Raw genomic sequence first — 15,491 nt, forward strand, 5'->3', positions numbered from 1 at the left:
AGAGGAAGGCGTTGAGGAGGGATTTGAGGGAGCAAAAGGAAGAGGAAATGTAGTATTATTTTATTTCAATTAAGAACGTATTTTATTTTTTTCTTTTTTATTGTTTTTATTATGCTATAAATTTTTCTCCACTCTTCTCCCTTCCACTCCTTTCCCTTTCTACCCTCTCCCATGATCCCCATGCTCGCAATTTACTCAGATCTTGTCTTTTTCTCTTTCCTATTTAGATCCGTGTATATCTCTCTTAGGGTCCACTTTGATGTCTAGGTTCTCTGGGGTTGTGGATTGTAAGGCTGGTTTTTCTTTGGTTTATATCTAAAAGCCACTTATGAGTGAGTACATGTTATATTTGTCTTTGTGGGTCTGGGTTACCTCACTCAACATGTTTTTTTTTTTCTAGATCAATCCATTTGCCTGCAAATTTCAAGATATCATTATGTTTTATTGCCGAGTAGCAATATTACTCTATTGTATAAATGTTTTCTTTATCTGTTTTTTGGCTGAGAGGCATCTAGGTTGTTTCCAGTTTCTGACTATTACAAATAATGCTGCTACGAACATTGTTGAGCACATGCCCTTGTGGTATGTTTGAACATCCTTTGGGTATATTCCCAAAAGGGGTATTTTGGGTCTTGAGGTAGATTATTTATTAATTTTCTAAGAAATCACCATGATGGTGGAAGTCACAAAATAATTCCACACTAGTTCAGAATTATGAATAATAAAGGGTTATTTATTTAGGGGAGACTTACAGATCACTGCCCTAGATAAGGAACAGAGTCTACATAAATAAAATAAAAAGAATGCTAGATGTGACTGTTTATTTCTATTATGCAGATTATTTGGCAAGGAAATGGCAGCGAAGTTGGGGTCTTCCTAATCTCCTTTCCCAAGACAGTATGAAGTTGGGTTGCCAATTGTAAAGGACAATCAGTGATGTGGGAATTATACTCCAGTGTGAAGTTCCCTTAATAATCAATTAAAAGAGTACTCACCTGTCTGCTAAATAATGTTAAAAATCTATAGTTTGCAATGATAGGTTAAAACAGAATTAATAATCATTTTGTTTCACTTACCAAGTCACCACTAAGTACATGTAAGTTCTGAAGTTTTTAGGTGGTCTGCAGTTGAAGATAACATAGTGTAAGCCGCACACTATCATAAACTGAAGCGATAAATGCATACAGATAGGAAGAGCCACATATATTGATTTGGGGTGACATGGAAACACGGCATTGTCATCTATGTAGTATACTATTAAGAAGCACATGATCAAGTTATAGAACAATTAGTATAAACAATCTCATTCTGATTTAAGTTTGTGAGTTTGTGTTGTGTGCATTCACTGCTCTCCTGTGCTGCAAGCAGCCTGCACACCAGGTGCTGAACACCCTGCCCTGGAAAATTATCACCATGCTTCTAAATATTCTCTGATATTATGCAATGTTTGATAAATATATTGGGGGGGAAGTCTGTGAAGTTCAATATTGCTGAGTTTTGACTAATTTTACTTAAGATTTTCTGAATATTTCTCTATGATTTCTTTCATCACAGTAAACCAACAACTGTATTCTCTAAGGAGTCAAACTGATAGAAGAAAGGGTCACTTGCATATATGTATATCTTCTCGACAGAAATTCTTTGGAAATTTTGGCATTTCTGAAAGTTATTACATCTTGATAAAAATCTTAGGATTTGTGACTAACACCTTAATTTGAATTTTGATTATTAAATATTAAATATTATGAGGAAATTAGAGTTAGAAACTACAGTCTTATTATGTGAATACATTTCCTTATCGTTTCTCTAAAAGTCATGCACTTAGAAATATAACTGTACATACTCTTATATTTTTGCCAACGATTATTTCTCTACCAAAGTGTTAAATCCAATTAACTGCTACAAAATAATCTCTGTGATTTAACCAACACTGAACTCAAGTGACAGAATATGGGTCTCATCCAGATTATTACCATGATCCTTCATTCTACTTTTTTACTGAGACTACTAAAACAGGCCTATACTCTCAGCTGATTCAGAAGCTGAGGCAGGAGGATTGCAAATTTCAGTTTGTGAGATGTATAAAGATCTTGTCTATAAACAAACAAACAAACTATGGATGTGATTGAGTGGGGAAGTTCACACTGAGTACATGTGAGGCTCCACATTCTACTCCTAGTGCTTGAAAAGCTAACAGCAAACGCAAAAGACAATTGATCCTAACTGTAACCATAATCTAGGTCTCTTATGTAATAAAAACTATATCTTGTATTTAACTTTTATGTTTCTTAGATTCAACCATATCAGTCTATATGTATTGCTCATTTATTTATGAGCCGACGGTATTTCATTAACTAAGTCATCTGAAATCTATTTTAACTAAGGTAGACAGTTAATTTCTTTGTTTTCCCTATAAATTTCCTTTAGTGTATATACAAGTGCATTTCTTGGGGCATAGCATAAAGAACAGAATTAATTGGAAATGAGTTGTACATATAACCCTGATTTAGGTGATATTTGAAGTGATTCAAGGAGGAGATGTATAGTTTTCTTATCCCAACGACAACAGCTCTAATTCCGTATCTGTAGCAGGTATTGAAAGAGTCTCTTTCATTTGTATTTGTCTATACACAGTGTGTGCAGCATGGTTTTATCTCACCTATATTAAACATTCTAATTCATAAGCATAGCTTGTTGTACACATGCAAACCTTGTGAGTTTGACTTCAGTATATGTTCTGGAAAGCAGAGACTGTGTTGGGCATGGCTCTCTTCTTAGGTGACTCTAAAGTATGAATCATGGTGCATGATTTTGTTAAGGAGAATCTCACTTGCTTCTAGAGCTCTCTTAAATGACAACACTTGGGTAGGAGACAAAGCACTGGAAAAAGAAGAGTACAAATAGAGTAGAAATAGGTGAAAAAACATGAAGGTCCTGATGTAGGATTCCCCTCTGTATACTATGAATATGTTTTATTATAATTGGTTATTAAAGAAACTGTTTCAACCAATGGCTTAGTAGAGTAAAGCCAGGCAGGAAATCTAAACAGAGATATAGAGAGAAAGTAGATGGAGTCAGGGAGACGCCATGTAGCTGCCGAAGGAGAAAGATGCCAGCTACCAGCTAGAATCTTACCAGTAAGCCACATTCTTGTGGCAATACACAGATTAATAGAAATGGGTTAATTTAAGATGTAAGAGTCAGTTAAAAATATGCCTAAGCTATTTGCCAAATAGTGTTGTAATTAATAATATAATTAATATAATAATCTGTGTTGTTATTCGGGTCTGGACAGCTGGAAAATGAACAAGGAGTCTCTTCTTATGAAAAGGTCCCTCTTAGTTTCTGCAAAATTTTCTTTCAGTTAAAAATTCTTCCACTTTTTCTATGTTGATCATGAGAAAAACAACCAAATATACACCAAATATTTATATATACATAAAATGAAAAAAAAGGAATTTATGAAAACATGATTGATTTTTTACTATATATTCTCTGCAGGTGAACCTGACTGCATTTCTTTGGGGAAAATATCTTTGTTGTTGCTCAATTTTGTTTTATATGCAAGATTACCTATTTCTCTTTCTTTAGTCTTCAGTAGGAAAAGTCAGTTGAGCTTTAAGTTCCCAACACCAATCTCTTCCTTACTCACTCTAGAGCCAAAAACAACCAAAGGGAGATCCAAATGACAAAGCAGATAAGAAAAGTACAGTTAAATTCTCTCTAATCCGTTTCAAAATGAGAAAGTAAAGACAGAAGGCCTCACCCAGTGCCTTGGTGGCATTTATGGGTCATAGGGCTTTGCAGAAAAGAGGACATTTCTATGGAAATGATAATCACCCTCCTGTGAGCATGAGGAGCTCATAAAACCAGAGGAGTTTGGAAAGGTCAGCAAGCAGGGATAGTTATCTCCATGGACACATTTCTAAATAACCCTGAGGAGAAGGAGGGAGGGAAGGAGAAAAGGAAAAAAAAAAAAAAAAAGCTCAACTCGAGGGAAGTAGAAATGTGCAAACTGAACAGTTTTTGGATTATCATTTAATTATAGCCATCAATCACCTTACAGCTGCTTCTCCCGGTACCCTAGAAATCCTATCTAAAAGCCAGGTGATCCAACCAATGGAGAATACACAGGCCATTAGCAACCCCAAGGATGGGGAGCAATATGGAAGATATTAGCCTGAACAGGATTTTCGGAAACTACCTAAAATTAGATCAGTCCAGTCCCTCTTGCCACAAACTCTTGGCCCATGCAAGACTAAAACTCCTTTTAGTTACCACGATAAGCACTGCCTCTTCTTCTCCCAGGATGGACGTGAAGTGACTATCATTTCGAAGCACCTCTCTTTCCAGATGTTCTTATTTTAGTCTGTATTTCCACTGATGTGGGAAACTGACCTGCAGTTATTCATTTTATGAATGTGAATTTATAGTCTCTGTAAATGAGGACCTTTTAAAGTTGAGCATTTAGATACACATTTGTTCCATTAATTGGTACAGGGGATGCCAACAAATGTCTTCTGCATAACTCTTATTTATGAGGTTTTAAAGTGCTTTAATTTCTTTTTTTAAAGGGGGTTCATATTTTCTTGCTCTAAGTTCTGTCGCTTTTTTAGGAATTAGATGACTTTAGTCTTTCAAGCTCCAAAGTGTTGAGAAAAGAGAAAAATGTTTCAACCCTGGTAATCCCCCCTGCCATGCCATATTTATCTCCCACTAGGTACCCAAATGCTTCCTCCTCTTCCCAGGAAGATAATTGCACTGGGGTTGCAACCAGAGAGAACTGAGCTGGTGCTAAGCAGTGGATATAAAAAGAAGTGTTGCCTTGTGGAAGTAAATAGAATCTGAGACTATAATCTCTGCCCTCATTTCTTTTTGAAGCCATAAATACCCAGAGAAATGCTCTATATGCATACAGAAATGTGTATGCCATCCTGCATGGTTTTGAACTTGTCTTAATTTCCAGGTATCCTATGATTTTAGTGTCCTGACTACTTGCCACATTGTTTTCTCTAAACACGAATTGCCTTGCTTTCAAGATCCTTTGTGTTTTTTTAAATATAATGATGTTTCATTACCTGTTTCCCCAACAGAGTTCGTCTGGCGATTTAATGATCAGAAACATCCAACTGAAACACAGTGGGAAGTATGTGTGTATGGTGCAGACAGGGGTGGACAGCGTTTCATCCGCAGCTGAGCTCATAGTAAGGGGTAAGCGGTGTTACCTCCTGTGTTGTCTAAATGTGCTCCATGAGCACTGCTCACTAGAGGAAAGCTGTAGTGTGATACTACACAAAAATGCAAAGCATAATATCGAGGTTATCCTTGACCCCCACATGCTAGAATATATGACAATAAGAATGTGTTAATTCAAAGAAATAAAAACATCAACTGTGCCCTTCAAATAGTTCTTACTGTAATTGGCATTCCACAGCTGCTGCCAATCCAATATGTTTTTGAGCATGTCGTTAATTCAACAACTATATTCAATAGGAAAGAGAGGGTGGGGGTGGTACATGTGTGTCCACCTCCAAAAGCATTATCCAGAGCAATGGGAAAATTCGCCAACCTGGGTTGCCTTCTAGGGTACTGATTCACTGCTAGGCTGAGAAATAGATGTCCAAAGCATATCACACAATAAAACACATTGAGGTAGCAAGCCAAGCTGTGTTTCACAGAAGGCCATACCTCCCAAAGCAGGGGACGCTTAATTTATCAAGGTACTGGGATGCCCCTGAATAGAGCATCGTTTCGTAGCTGGCACCTGTATTCACATAGTATCATGAACCATGGCTTCCTATCACGATCTCTCCACTAACAATGGGAATGCAGGGGGGAAAAAGTGGTAGTTTTATTACCAGTTAAATGGCCTCTTCCCTTAAGTTCTTTTGAAAGTGGCAACAAGTTGGAGGTATTAAAGTGATGACGTAAGCCTCTTTGCTTTGGTAGAAGAGAATGGCATTTATGAGATGCTCTTTGCATTCTTGCCCCCTTTAGGTTCACCTGGACCACCAGAAAATGTAAAGGTAGATGAAATTACAGACACAACAGCCCAGCTCTCTTGGACAGAAGGTACAGACAGCCACAGCCCGGTTCTATCCTATGCAGTCCAGGCTAGGACACCTTTCTCTGTGGGCTGGCAAACTGTCACAACAGGTAAAGTAGATGGGAGAAATAGAGGGCAACAAGTTAGAGAATGTGCACCAATTGAGCGCTGGCACAGGCTGGCTCTATATCTTCTGAACTGTTCCTTTGTAGTACCTGAGGTCATTGATGGCAAGACGCATACAGCTACCGTCGTGGAGTTAAACCCATGGGTGGAATATGAGTTTCGGGTAGTAGCCAGTAACAAAATTGGAGGTGGAGAACCCAGTTTACCCTCAGAAAAAGTAAGGACTGAAGAGGCAGGTTAGTGCTTTTGTTTTCTGAGTAATGGGTTAATAGATATACCGGGGTGTATATTTCCATTAGCTTTGATCTCCCAACCACCAAGAGATCTGTCTCAATAACCCATTGTCACAATGATATGACCTTTCTAATAGCAGACCGACATATGGCATTTTTCAAAAGAAACCTGTAAGTGACTCTGATGTGATGTGGCATTTCAGGAGTTCAGTCAGTTGCAGGCAATCATTAGTGTGTGTTGAGTGAATATGTTTTTGTCACTTAAGGTCATAATTACTATCTGACATAGCTCCCTGTTAGCAGGGGAAACATTGTTTCCATTTATAAGAAGCACTGACAAATCAGCCTGATAACGCCACTGGGAGCTATGCTGCTGAGAAAACTCATTCTGCCACCACACTCGGCAAATGCACACGGGCAATTGATGAGTAGGATATTATGGCTCCATAAGTGTCAGATTAAGAAAGCATCATTTTAAGAATTTATATGAGGCAGTTATTAACATGTGTCACAAGCTACTTTCATAATTCTAAAAGCATGCTTTCCTTAAAACTCAGAGTTAGCAGGTAAACCGTCCATTGCTTTAAAGAAGAAATTGATGGGTACATCAAGACTTCCCTTTCCACAACCAGTAATGTTAATTAAAATGAGCCATGAGATGCAGCAAATGTATCAGTTTAAGCACTAAGCCAAAGGAGAATAGAATATGTTTGCACACTGTAAATCCGCCTTTCCTCAGGACAGTATACCTGATGTTGGTTCTAGGTATTGTGGGAAACGGGTAGGATGTGTTCTGGCTATCCTCTTCATTCCTTCATACAATGTGTTTTTAGGGTCCGGCTGATATGCTTCCAGAAAATACAGCAGTGCGTATTACAAAGGCCCTCCATAGAATTTATATTCTAGTTTCATCTCAGGATTTATAAACCAAAAGGTTCTCAGCGTGAGTGAGAAAGCTGATAACTGTGGGAGTTTTATCAAGAACACCTCCTAGCAGGACCTGAGGGTTCCAGTCTGTGCCACTCTTACCAAGAGCCTGTGCCGTGCTGAGACTTCCAGTCCAGACGAATCCATGCTGAACTTACTCCCTGTCAATCCTGGGAAATAATTTTTCTGTCACCTTAGTTAGTTGTTACCAAGTAGCTTTCACTTGGGTTATATTTTTTTTCTTACTGCTTCAGAGATTTCTGAATCATTTATGATCTTGTGTAAATCAAATAATTTGATGACTTTATCAAAATGTTTCATAAATGCATTTGATTATAAATAACTGACGATGTTACTAATGAGATATAGAAATGTACATATGCTCATGCATTTGTATCATGCTTTCTAGCATGTCAGTGTTAAAACCCTTAATGGTATCTCAAATGAGTAAATGAATCTCCTGTCAAATATTACCATATAAAAGTAGGGTTTTGTCTCTGTGTCTCTGACCCACACAGCTCCAGAAGTGGCACCTTCTGAGGTCAGCGGAGGAGGTGGAAGCCGATCTGAACTAGTAATAACCTGGGATGTAAGTGTTTGAGCAACATCTTTCCCATCAGGTTATCGCTTTTCATCCAATTATCACATTCTCCTGCAGTATACTTATGTTGATTGTGATGATGATGGTGGTGGTGGTCATGGCAGTGATGGTGGTACTTTTGCTAGTGGTAGTAACATATACATACTGGTGGCACTGATGCTAGTATTGGTGTTGGTTTGAGTGACATCATTTCTGGTGGTATTAGTGCCAGCAGTCGTATTGCTAAGTGACGCTGATGGTGATAAGAATAGTATTGTTGCTTATTTTAGTGTTCTGGTGCTGATGGTGGTCTCATGTTTGCACAGGGAAATAGGGAGCTGTTGATCATGTTGCTGATAGGTTACGGTTGCTGCTTTTAATGGCAAATGGTGCTAGTGTTTGGGATATTTTTGAGTCTGGTGCTAGTAACAGTACAAGGACATGGTGCTGCCACTGATGCTGTTAATGATGCTAAGGGTTTGGAGAGTGCTGATCATTCATAGTGTCTGTACCTGTGATGGTATTAGCAGCAGCGTTGACTGGAGTTTAGTGATTCTGGTGGTACTCATGCTGCTTTTGATAGTGATGGTGCTGTTGGTGTCATGGGTGCTGGTAATGTCCATAGCACTGGTTGTGCTGATGGTAGCGGTAATGATAGTGCTAGTGCTGGTGGTGGTATTGATATGTCAGTAACAGTAGTGCCAGTGGTCTTGGTAGCGATGATGATAATTGTGCCAGGTATTAGTGATGATGCTTCTGGTAGCTCTGGCAGTAGTATTGGTTACATTATTTCTGTTACTGGTAGTACTGACGGCATTTATAGGTCTGTGCTGGCGGTAGTGCTAGTGGCATTGGTGCTCTAACAACACTGATAGTATTGGTGGTCATGTAGTGCTGGAGATATCAGTACTGCTAGTGGCAGTGCTCATAAAACTATAAAATTCATGGTCCCAGTAATTGTGATGGTGTAGTAATGATGCCACCACTTATCCAAATGATGCTTATTACTAGAGCGTTCTCTCCTGCCCTACAGCTCCTGAAGAATCACTCAGAGTTTTAATATTATTTACACACTGTTTTGCCTGTTAGCTCAGATTTATTATTAACTAGCTCTTAATTTAACATTTAATTTAAATTAACCTATATCTATTCATCTGTGTAACACCACTTACCCCATGGCTTACCATTGATGCTCATACATCTTTCCCCTTTGTGGTTGGATGGCATCTCAGACTCTGCCTTCTTTCCCTGTCTCTCTGCTTGGATTTTCCACCTGCCTGGTTATTGGCTAAATCATCTTCTTTATTAACCAATGGTACTAGGACATATTCACAGTATAGAAAAGTGCATCCCACATCAGATGCTACTTCTAATAGTGGTACTCTTGGTGTTGGTATTGGTATTTGTGTTGATTCTTGTATGACCAATCCTGGTGATGGTACTTGTGTAAATAGTGGTAACTCTAGTGGTCTAAGTCACAGTGCTTCTAGTGTTGGTTCTATTGACGGTATAAATGGTGGTGGGCCTCATGCAGATACTACCATTGTTGCTGGAGCTATGGATGATGTTTATTATGGTACTGGTAACAGTGCTCATGGTGTTGCTGTTTTGTATTGGTGGTACTGACAAAACGAGTATTGATGCCTTTAGTACTGGCAGTTCTCCTGGAACTATTTGATGGTGTTGGTGCTGTCAGGGGTACTCCTGGTGCTGGTGTTTCTATGGAACTAGTGGCAGCAGTGATAGTAGGAGGTTTAGGAATATGAATGTGGGTCATGCAGGGTGCTCTGACCAGTGCTCTTAAGAGATGCTGCTGATTCTAGCATTTCCAGCACTGTTGGCAATGTTGGTGCTGATGTTGGTGGAACTGCCTCATGGAGTTGTACTGTTAATTTTGGTGTTGTTGGTAGTGATTGTAGTGGTGTTTATAACTCAGAGAGTTCCTGGAACTGGTCCATGGTATTATAGATAGTAGTGGTGGTGCTGGTCCTAGTGGCATTGATGCCAATGGTACTACAGCTCACCCTGCTGCATTCTTTCCTCTCATTTGCACATAATAGTTTCATTCCATACTCACAGTGTGGTATCAGTGAAGACAGCAAAGCAAGGAAATAATAAACAGTACTGAGAATCAGGCCCTAACAGTTAACTCTTATTCACTCATAATTTTCCATGCAGTTCTGTGTGTCCCACTGCTATCACACAGACCGTCATGTGCTTGACTGTCTAGATTCTTCCTGGCCATTCTCTCAGCCTTGACTTCGTGTCACAATTAGGAGACACTATAACAATGAATTTAACATTTAAAAGACACTGGAACTAAATTCTCGGTAATCTGCAGATGTTGATTACAAGTAAAATGTCATTTTCCTGGAGTTGAGTGTAAGTAGAATCTTTTACTTAATCACATGCAGCTTTGAATTTAGTGCATTGTTTTCCCTTCCTCTTTCTTTCTAATTTTCTGTACTGAGTCATAATATCCAGGTATGACCTTTTCTATAAAATTAGCATTTAGAGATTTGATTGTTCTTATCTGTCTTAAAATAACAGGTGTTCTTGAATGAAAGCTTATGTTGTTAGAAACTCAGACTTGGACTATGTGATATTCTAATATCTGAATAGTTATAGAAGATGTAAGTTCATTATCTTGACGCCTATGAACAAGTGGCATGTGACTAGCTAAAAACATCTCACTTGACTGTCTCATGGGTGCTTTTCTCATTTTAAAAGTACATATGCTTAATTCCATATAAATCATTATGTAATGACTTTCAAATTCACAAATGATGTCTCCATCGTTTTTGCCCTGACCTTATGAATGAGGATGATTTAATATGTCTTTTCTTTGTAGCCAGTCCCTGAAGAACTACAGAATGGTGGAGGTTTTGGGTACGTGGTTGCTTTCCGCCCACTTGGGGTTACCACCTGGATCCAGACAGTGGTGACATCCCCAGATAACCCAAGATATGTCTTTAGGAACGAAAGCATTGTGCCTTTTTCACCATATGAAGTTAAAGTGGGTGTTTACAATAACAAAGGTGAAGGGCCCTTTAGCCCAGTGACAACAGTGTTCTCTGCAGAGGAAGGTATGGAAAATATAAAGTCTTTAGTTCCAATCTAATCAATGCATTATTTTAAAGAAATGTCTTGGAAGTTCTTTGTGGCTTCAGATATGTTTATATTTTTTTTCAAAAGAGTAGTCATCAGAGCTGTTATTAGATTGCCAGGGCAGATCATAATGATCAACCATTCCTGACTAGAGATGTTAGGACTCACTTGATGGTTACAGAGTATAATAATAAGACTCGTCATGAGGCATTCCAATCCTGAGTTTTATCTTGTGAACCATGGGATATTGTCACCTCTCAAAGTTCATTTTTCTTTCTAATGTGAAAATTAGGCAACCCTTCAAACTAGCCTGGTCCAGAGCTGTGAACAGTATTTCCTGAGGCCTCAGCAAAGGACTGGAGCATGATGGATACTGAGAACCAGGAGGTTGACATGTAAGAGCTGTGTGTCCTTGAAGTATGACCCCAGCTATTGTAGATACTTGCAGACGTCACTCAGAAACAGCTCAGTCCTTCTGACTTGCTTGAATACCTCCTCAAGAAATCGAAACACAGTATTTTCTTTCCAGCTCTCTCGAGAAAATGGTAATGAAGTTAGGAGAACCAAGCAAAATTGCCATTTGAGGTATTAACAACTGAACATTAGCCCTGTTATCAATGTCTATCTCATACTACAGTATATGAAGCACTCAACGTCTGCCATGCATTTTCATTTTGAATTTTATGATAAAGGTTGAAGTATAGGTTAAATTATTGGTCTCCATTTAAAAATGAGAAAATAGAAGATTGATGAAAGATGTGAATGAATTTGTTAAATATATATTTAGTAAATGGAACAGCTAATTTCACCCAGGGAACATTGGCCTTAACCATTCTTAACTTAAGAAATATGATAGCATGTTGTCTCCCCTACCTCACAACCTGTTAATAAATTATAAAACATGGTTCAATGTTGGTGATTTAAATAATAATAAATATTATCAGTTTTACTAACACTACCCACCTCCAGTCTTATGTTTTCATTTCCATTAATAGGGAGGAATGAAAATGGTTGTAGAAATCTTTTCAAAACAGAGACCCTAATGTTTATAGCCAGATTCATTTTCCAGAAACTACCAGACTTCTAAAGGCAAAACAGGGTTTAAATAAGAGTGATGAGCCAGGAAGTTTACAAATTCTGCCTACCCATGCACCTAAGACCTGAGTATTGTGGGTGGAAGGAAGAAACATCCAGAGGCTTTTGCTTATTTTTGTCTTGCTCATTTCCACCCTGCTGTTACTGTTAAATTGTCCCATTTGCAACAAGATGCATACTAGAAATACGTTACAGGGCCTCAGTAAGGCAAAGTGAAATCTAACCAATGTACCTCATAAAGAATCACAATCCAAGGGGCTCAGAAAATGATCTGATGCTCTAGACACCAGTACTGGCTTGATTAATGCTAAGTACTCCTGATATCCCTGCCCCAACCCTGAGAGTTTCTGGACAGAAAACCCACTGTGCCTAACCTTAAACCCTGATTCTGTTTTAGCCTCATGGAACTGTGGCCTAGGATCAAAACCATTTAATGCAGAGATGGATTTCAAAGAGAAGAAATTTCTGCTAAGAACCAGTATTCTGAGAAAAGCAAAATTCTGAGAACCCCATAAAATCTAGGAATATTTTTAAATTTAGGATTTCAGATGGTTTGTCAATTGAATGGTCAAAATTATCATTGTATTCCAATTCCTGTTTCTGAACAGAGCCTACAGTAGCCCCGTCCCACATCTCTGCCCATAGCCTATCTTCCTCAGAAATTGAAGTTTCATGGAAAACAATTCCCTGGAAGTTGAGCAATGGACATTTACTTGGCTATGAGGTAATTGCTTTAGAATTAATGCATTTTTCCATGTTACTACACTTTGTTTCCTTTCAAATTCTTCTTATCATCAACATCTTAGACAAACATTGTCTTCAGCTGAAATTTTCTTATTGGCAGATGCATCTGAATATTTAACTCATCCAGGGAGGTAAAAATAACAAGTTGGGTGGAGAAGGCTCATATACTAAATATGAAGGAAAATCATGTAATCAAAATCAAAATCTTCTATGTGGATTCTCTAAAATAAGAAGATTGAACTACGCACCATATATAGGTAGATAGATAGATAGATAGATAGATAGATAGATAGATAGATAGATAGATGATAGATAGATAATTTTATGTCATCATGAAAACATATTCCTGGGTTTTTGTCCTATTCTCTTGGTGTTCTTGTTACATTCTAAGATTCTCTTCTACTCTGTAGCATAGTTAGCTGTCTCTGACATAACTCTCACTTGCAGTGATCTCTGTATTTGGTGAAATAAGATATATCTAAAGAGAGGAAAGCTTAAGACCAAATAAAATGCAAGCCAAAATAAGTTAGCAAGAAAATAAATGTTTGAGTGGAAAAGAACATGCCATTTTTGTAGGGTCCACAAGGGCAAAAAGGCTTACCCAGGAAATTAAAGGAAAAACAGATAAACATGGAAGGAATATAAACAGTTCTGACTGAGCACAAATGGTGTAGATATCCTTACAGGGATCCCTCAGAGAATGGTGGCTTCAGAATAATGCAGTGGGACTATCCCACACATGGTGCTGAATGATAAAGTGAGCCAGCATTTAGTAAAGAGCAGTGGAGCTCAGAATTAGAAAAATAATAAAAAAAACCAATATTAAGATTTCTTTATCAGCAATATTGTTGGAATAAGAATTATGATTTTAGCTCTACCAACATCTGTCTTCTATTTTTTTGCTGTGTTTATTTTTTTGTTTATTATTTTTATTGCTGTGATAAAATATCATCTCCCAAAGCAACCTGGGGAGGAAAGGGTTTATTTCACTCTCAGGCCACACTCCATCTCTGATGGTAGTCAAGACAGGAACCAGGAACCAAAGAAAAATGGAAGAATGGAAAAATGCCACTAACTGCCTTGCTTCTCATTGCTTGCTCAACTTATTTTCTTATATTATTCATCACCACCTGCACAAGGGATGGCATCTCCCAAAGTGATCTTGGTCCTCCCATTTCAACCATTAGTAAAGAAAATGACCATCAGACTTGTCTAAAGCAATCTGATGGCATTTTTCAACTTAGCTTCCTCTTCTCTGACAACTCTACCTTGTGTCATGTTGACAACAAAACTAAACGACCAGCACATGACCTCTGTGTGCAAGCAGGTGATTTGGACAGGATTACATGGGCATGTTTGCTCAACACAGCTGTATCCCCTTCTACTTTTCAGTTCAACCGCAGGTGTTTGTCCCAGGGTGGTCACTTGATCTCAGGCAAGTGATCTATAAAACATTCACCACAATCAATGGGGTTCTTATTTGACATATTTAAGTAAGTGGGGTAGACATTATATCCATTGAGGTGCTCTGTCAGATTCACAACTCACTTCATATTTTGCAAGCTAACACTCCAGGCATTCCGGGCAAAGCTGGTCAGATAAGAGCAGTATGACCCTGAAGGATAAAGCAAGCAAGAGCTTATAGATCTTTAGAAAGGAAAAAACCGGAAGAACCATTTAATAGCTACCTGAATCTCAAGTAGCCTTGAGATTCTTTTCCACTTTGCCCTTCTTCTCATTAAAGTCTCTTTGTATTTGAACAGCTCTGAGTGTTTCCATTCCTTGTAACCAAACAAGGCTTCACTTAAATAAATATTAATAAGTGAATTAGAGAAAGGACAGGCATCAGAACAGTGATGCTCAAGATGTAGATAGTGTATGGGCCAGTTCCCCAGAATTACCTGGGGTTGTCAGTAAACATGGGCTCTGCAAACTCTCCTTAAAAACCACTGGATGAAAATAGGTAGGAAATGTACATGCTTTAGTAAGTATTTGGGAACGTGACAGCTTCCCAAACATAGTTGAGAAATGCTCGTTTAAGGAAAGGGAGGTGAAGAGAGTATAACACCATAAAAATACAGCAGGGACATGATCAGCCACTGAAAGGAGGCCGGAAAGGAAAATCTAAGAACCAGGGACCTGACTCTGCGAAGCAGATGTAAGCAGTGGGACATGAAAGGGCAGCAGCAGGATCTCCCAAGGGTTAGAAAACTGACTGTGGCAATGGCAGCGAAGCTATGTGGGCTGCAAGCAGGAGAACTGCTGGCAAGCAATGATGGTAGAGCCAGCCCCTGCTATATGAACAGGTCATAAGCTTCCTCCTTTCCGGAAGTTGAGCAAGGTAACATGAACAAGGTGTTTTTCATAACATATGGCTCATGGAAATAAAAAGCCAGTTGGGAACTATGTTTAAGTGGACTATTTAAGATGTTTATTTGCCAATTTTATTCCAGTAAATAGTCTCAAGCAGACACCGAGTCTAGGCTTTCTTATTTAACTCTTATTTAACAAGAACTTGAAAAAACTCAGGAAAAGTTGAGTCACCTGACCTGATACCTACTTCCCTTCCTAGAATTCTTTCCATAGTGTAAGAAATGTAAGTAGATGCTTCTTTGTATCTTGGATGGTACTG

At 38.5% G+C, this 15,491-nt stretch overlaps 1 protein-coding gene across 4 annotated transcripts in view; it reads left to right on the forward strand.

The window, feature by feature from the left end:
- Nucleotides 1-15,491, forward strand: part of Cntn3 (contactin 3) — a 397,003-nt gene that overhangs the window by 354,495 nt on the left and 27,017 nt on the right. For 3 of the 4 annotated variants that reach the window (XM_057765759.1, XM_057765776.1, XM_057765769.1), the window contains exons 14-19: nt 5,094-5,211; nt 5,998-6,156; nt 6,259-6,408; nt 7,851-7,921; nt 10,764-10,998; nt 12,724-12,839. In XM_057765759.1, coding sequence (XP_057621742.1) covers nt 5,094-5,211; nt 5,998-6,156; nt 6,259-6,408; nt 7,851-7,921; nt 10,764-10,998; nt 12,724-12,839 — 849 coding nt within the window. The remainder of the gene's footprint in view (nt 1-5,093; nt 5,212-5,997; nt 6,157-6,258; nt 6,409-7,850; nt 7,922-10,763; nt 10,999-12,723; nt 12,840-15,491) is intronic. The other variant, XM_057765784.1, reaches the window with a different exon arrangement.

Source organism: Chionomys nivalis, chromosome 1 (genome assembly GCF_950005125.1).
Source record: "Chionomys nivalis chromosome 1, mChiNiv1.1, whole genome shotgun sequence".
NCBI classification, from domain to species: Eukaryota; Metazoa; Chordata; class Mammalia; order Rodentia; family Cricetidae; genus Chionomys; species Chionomys nivalis.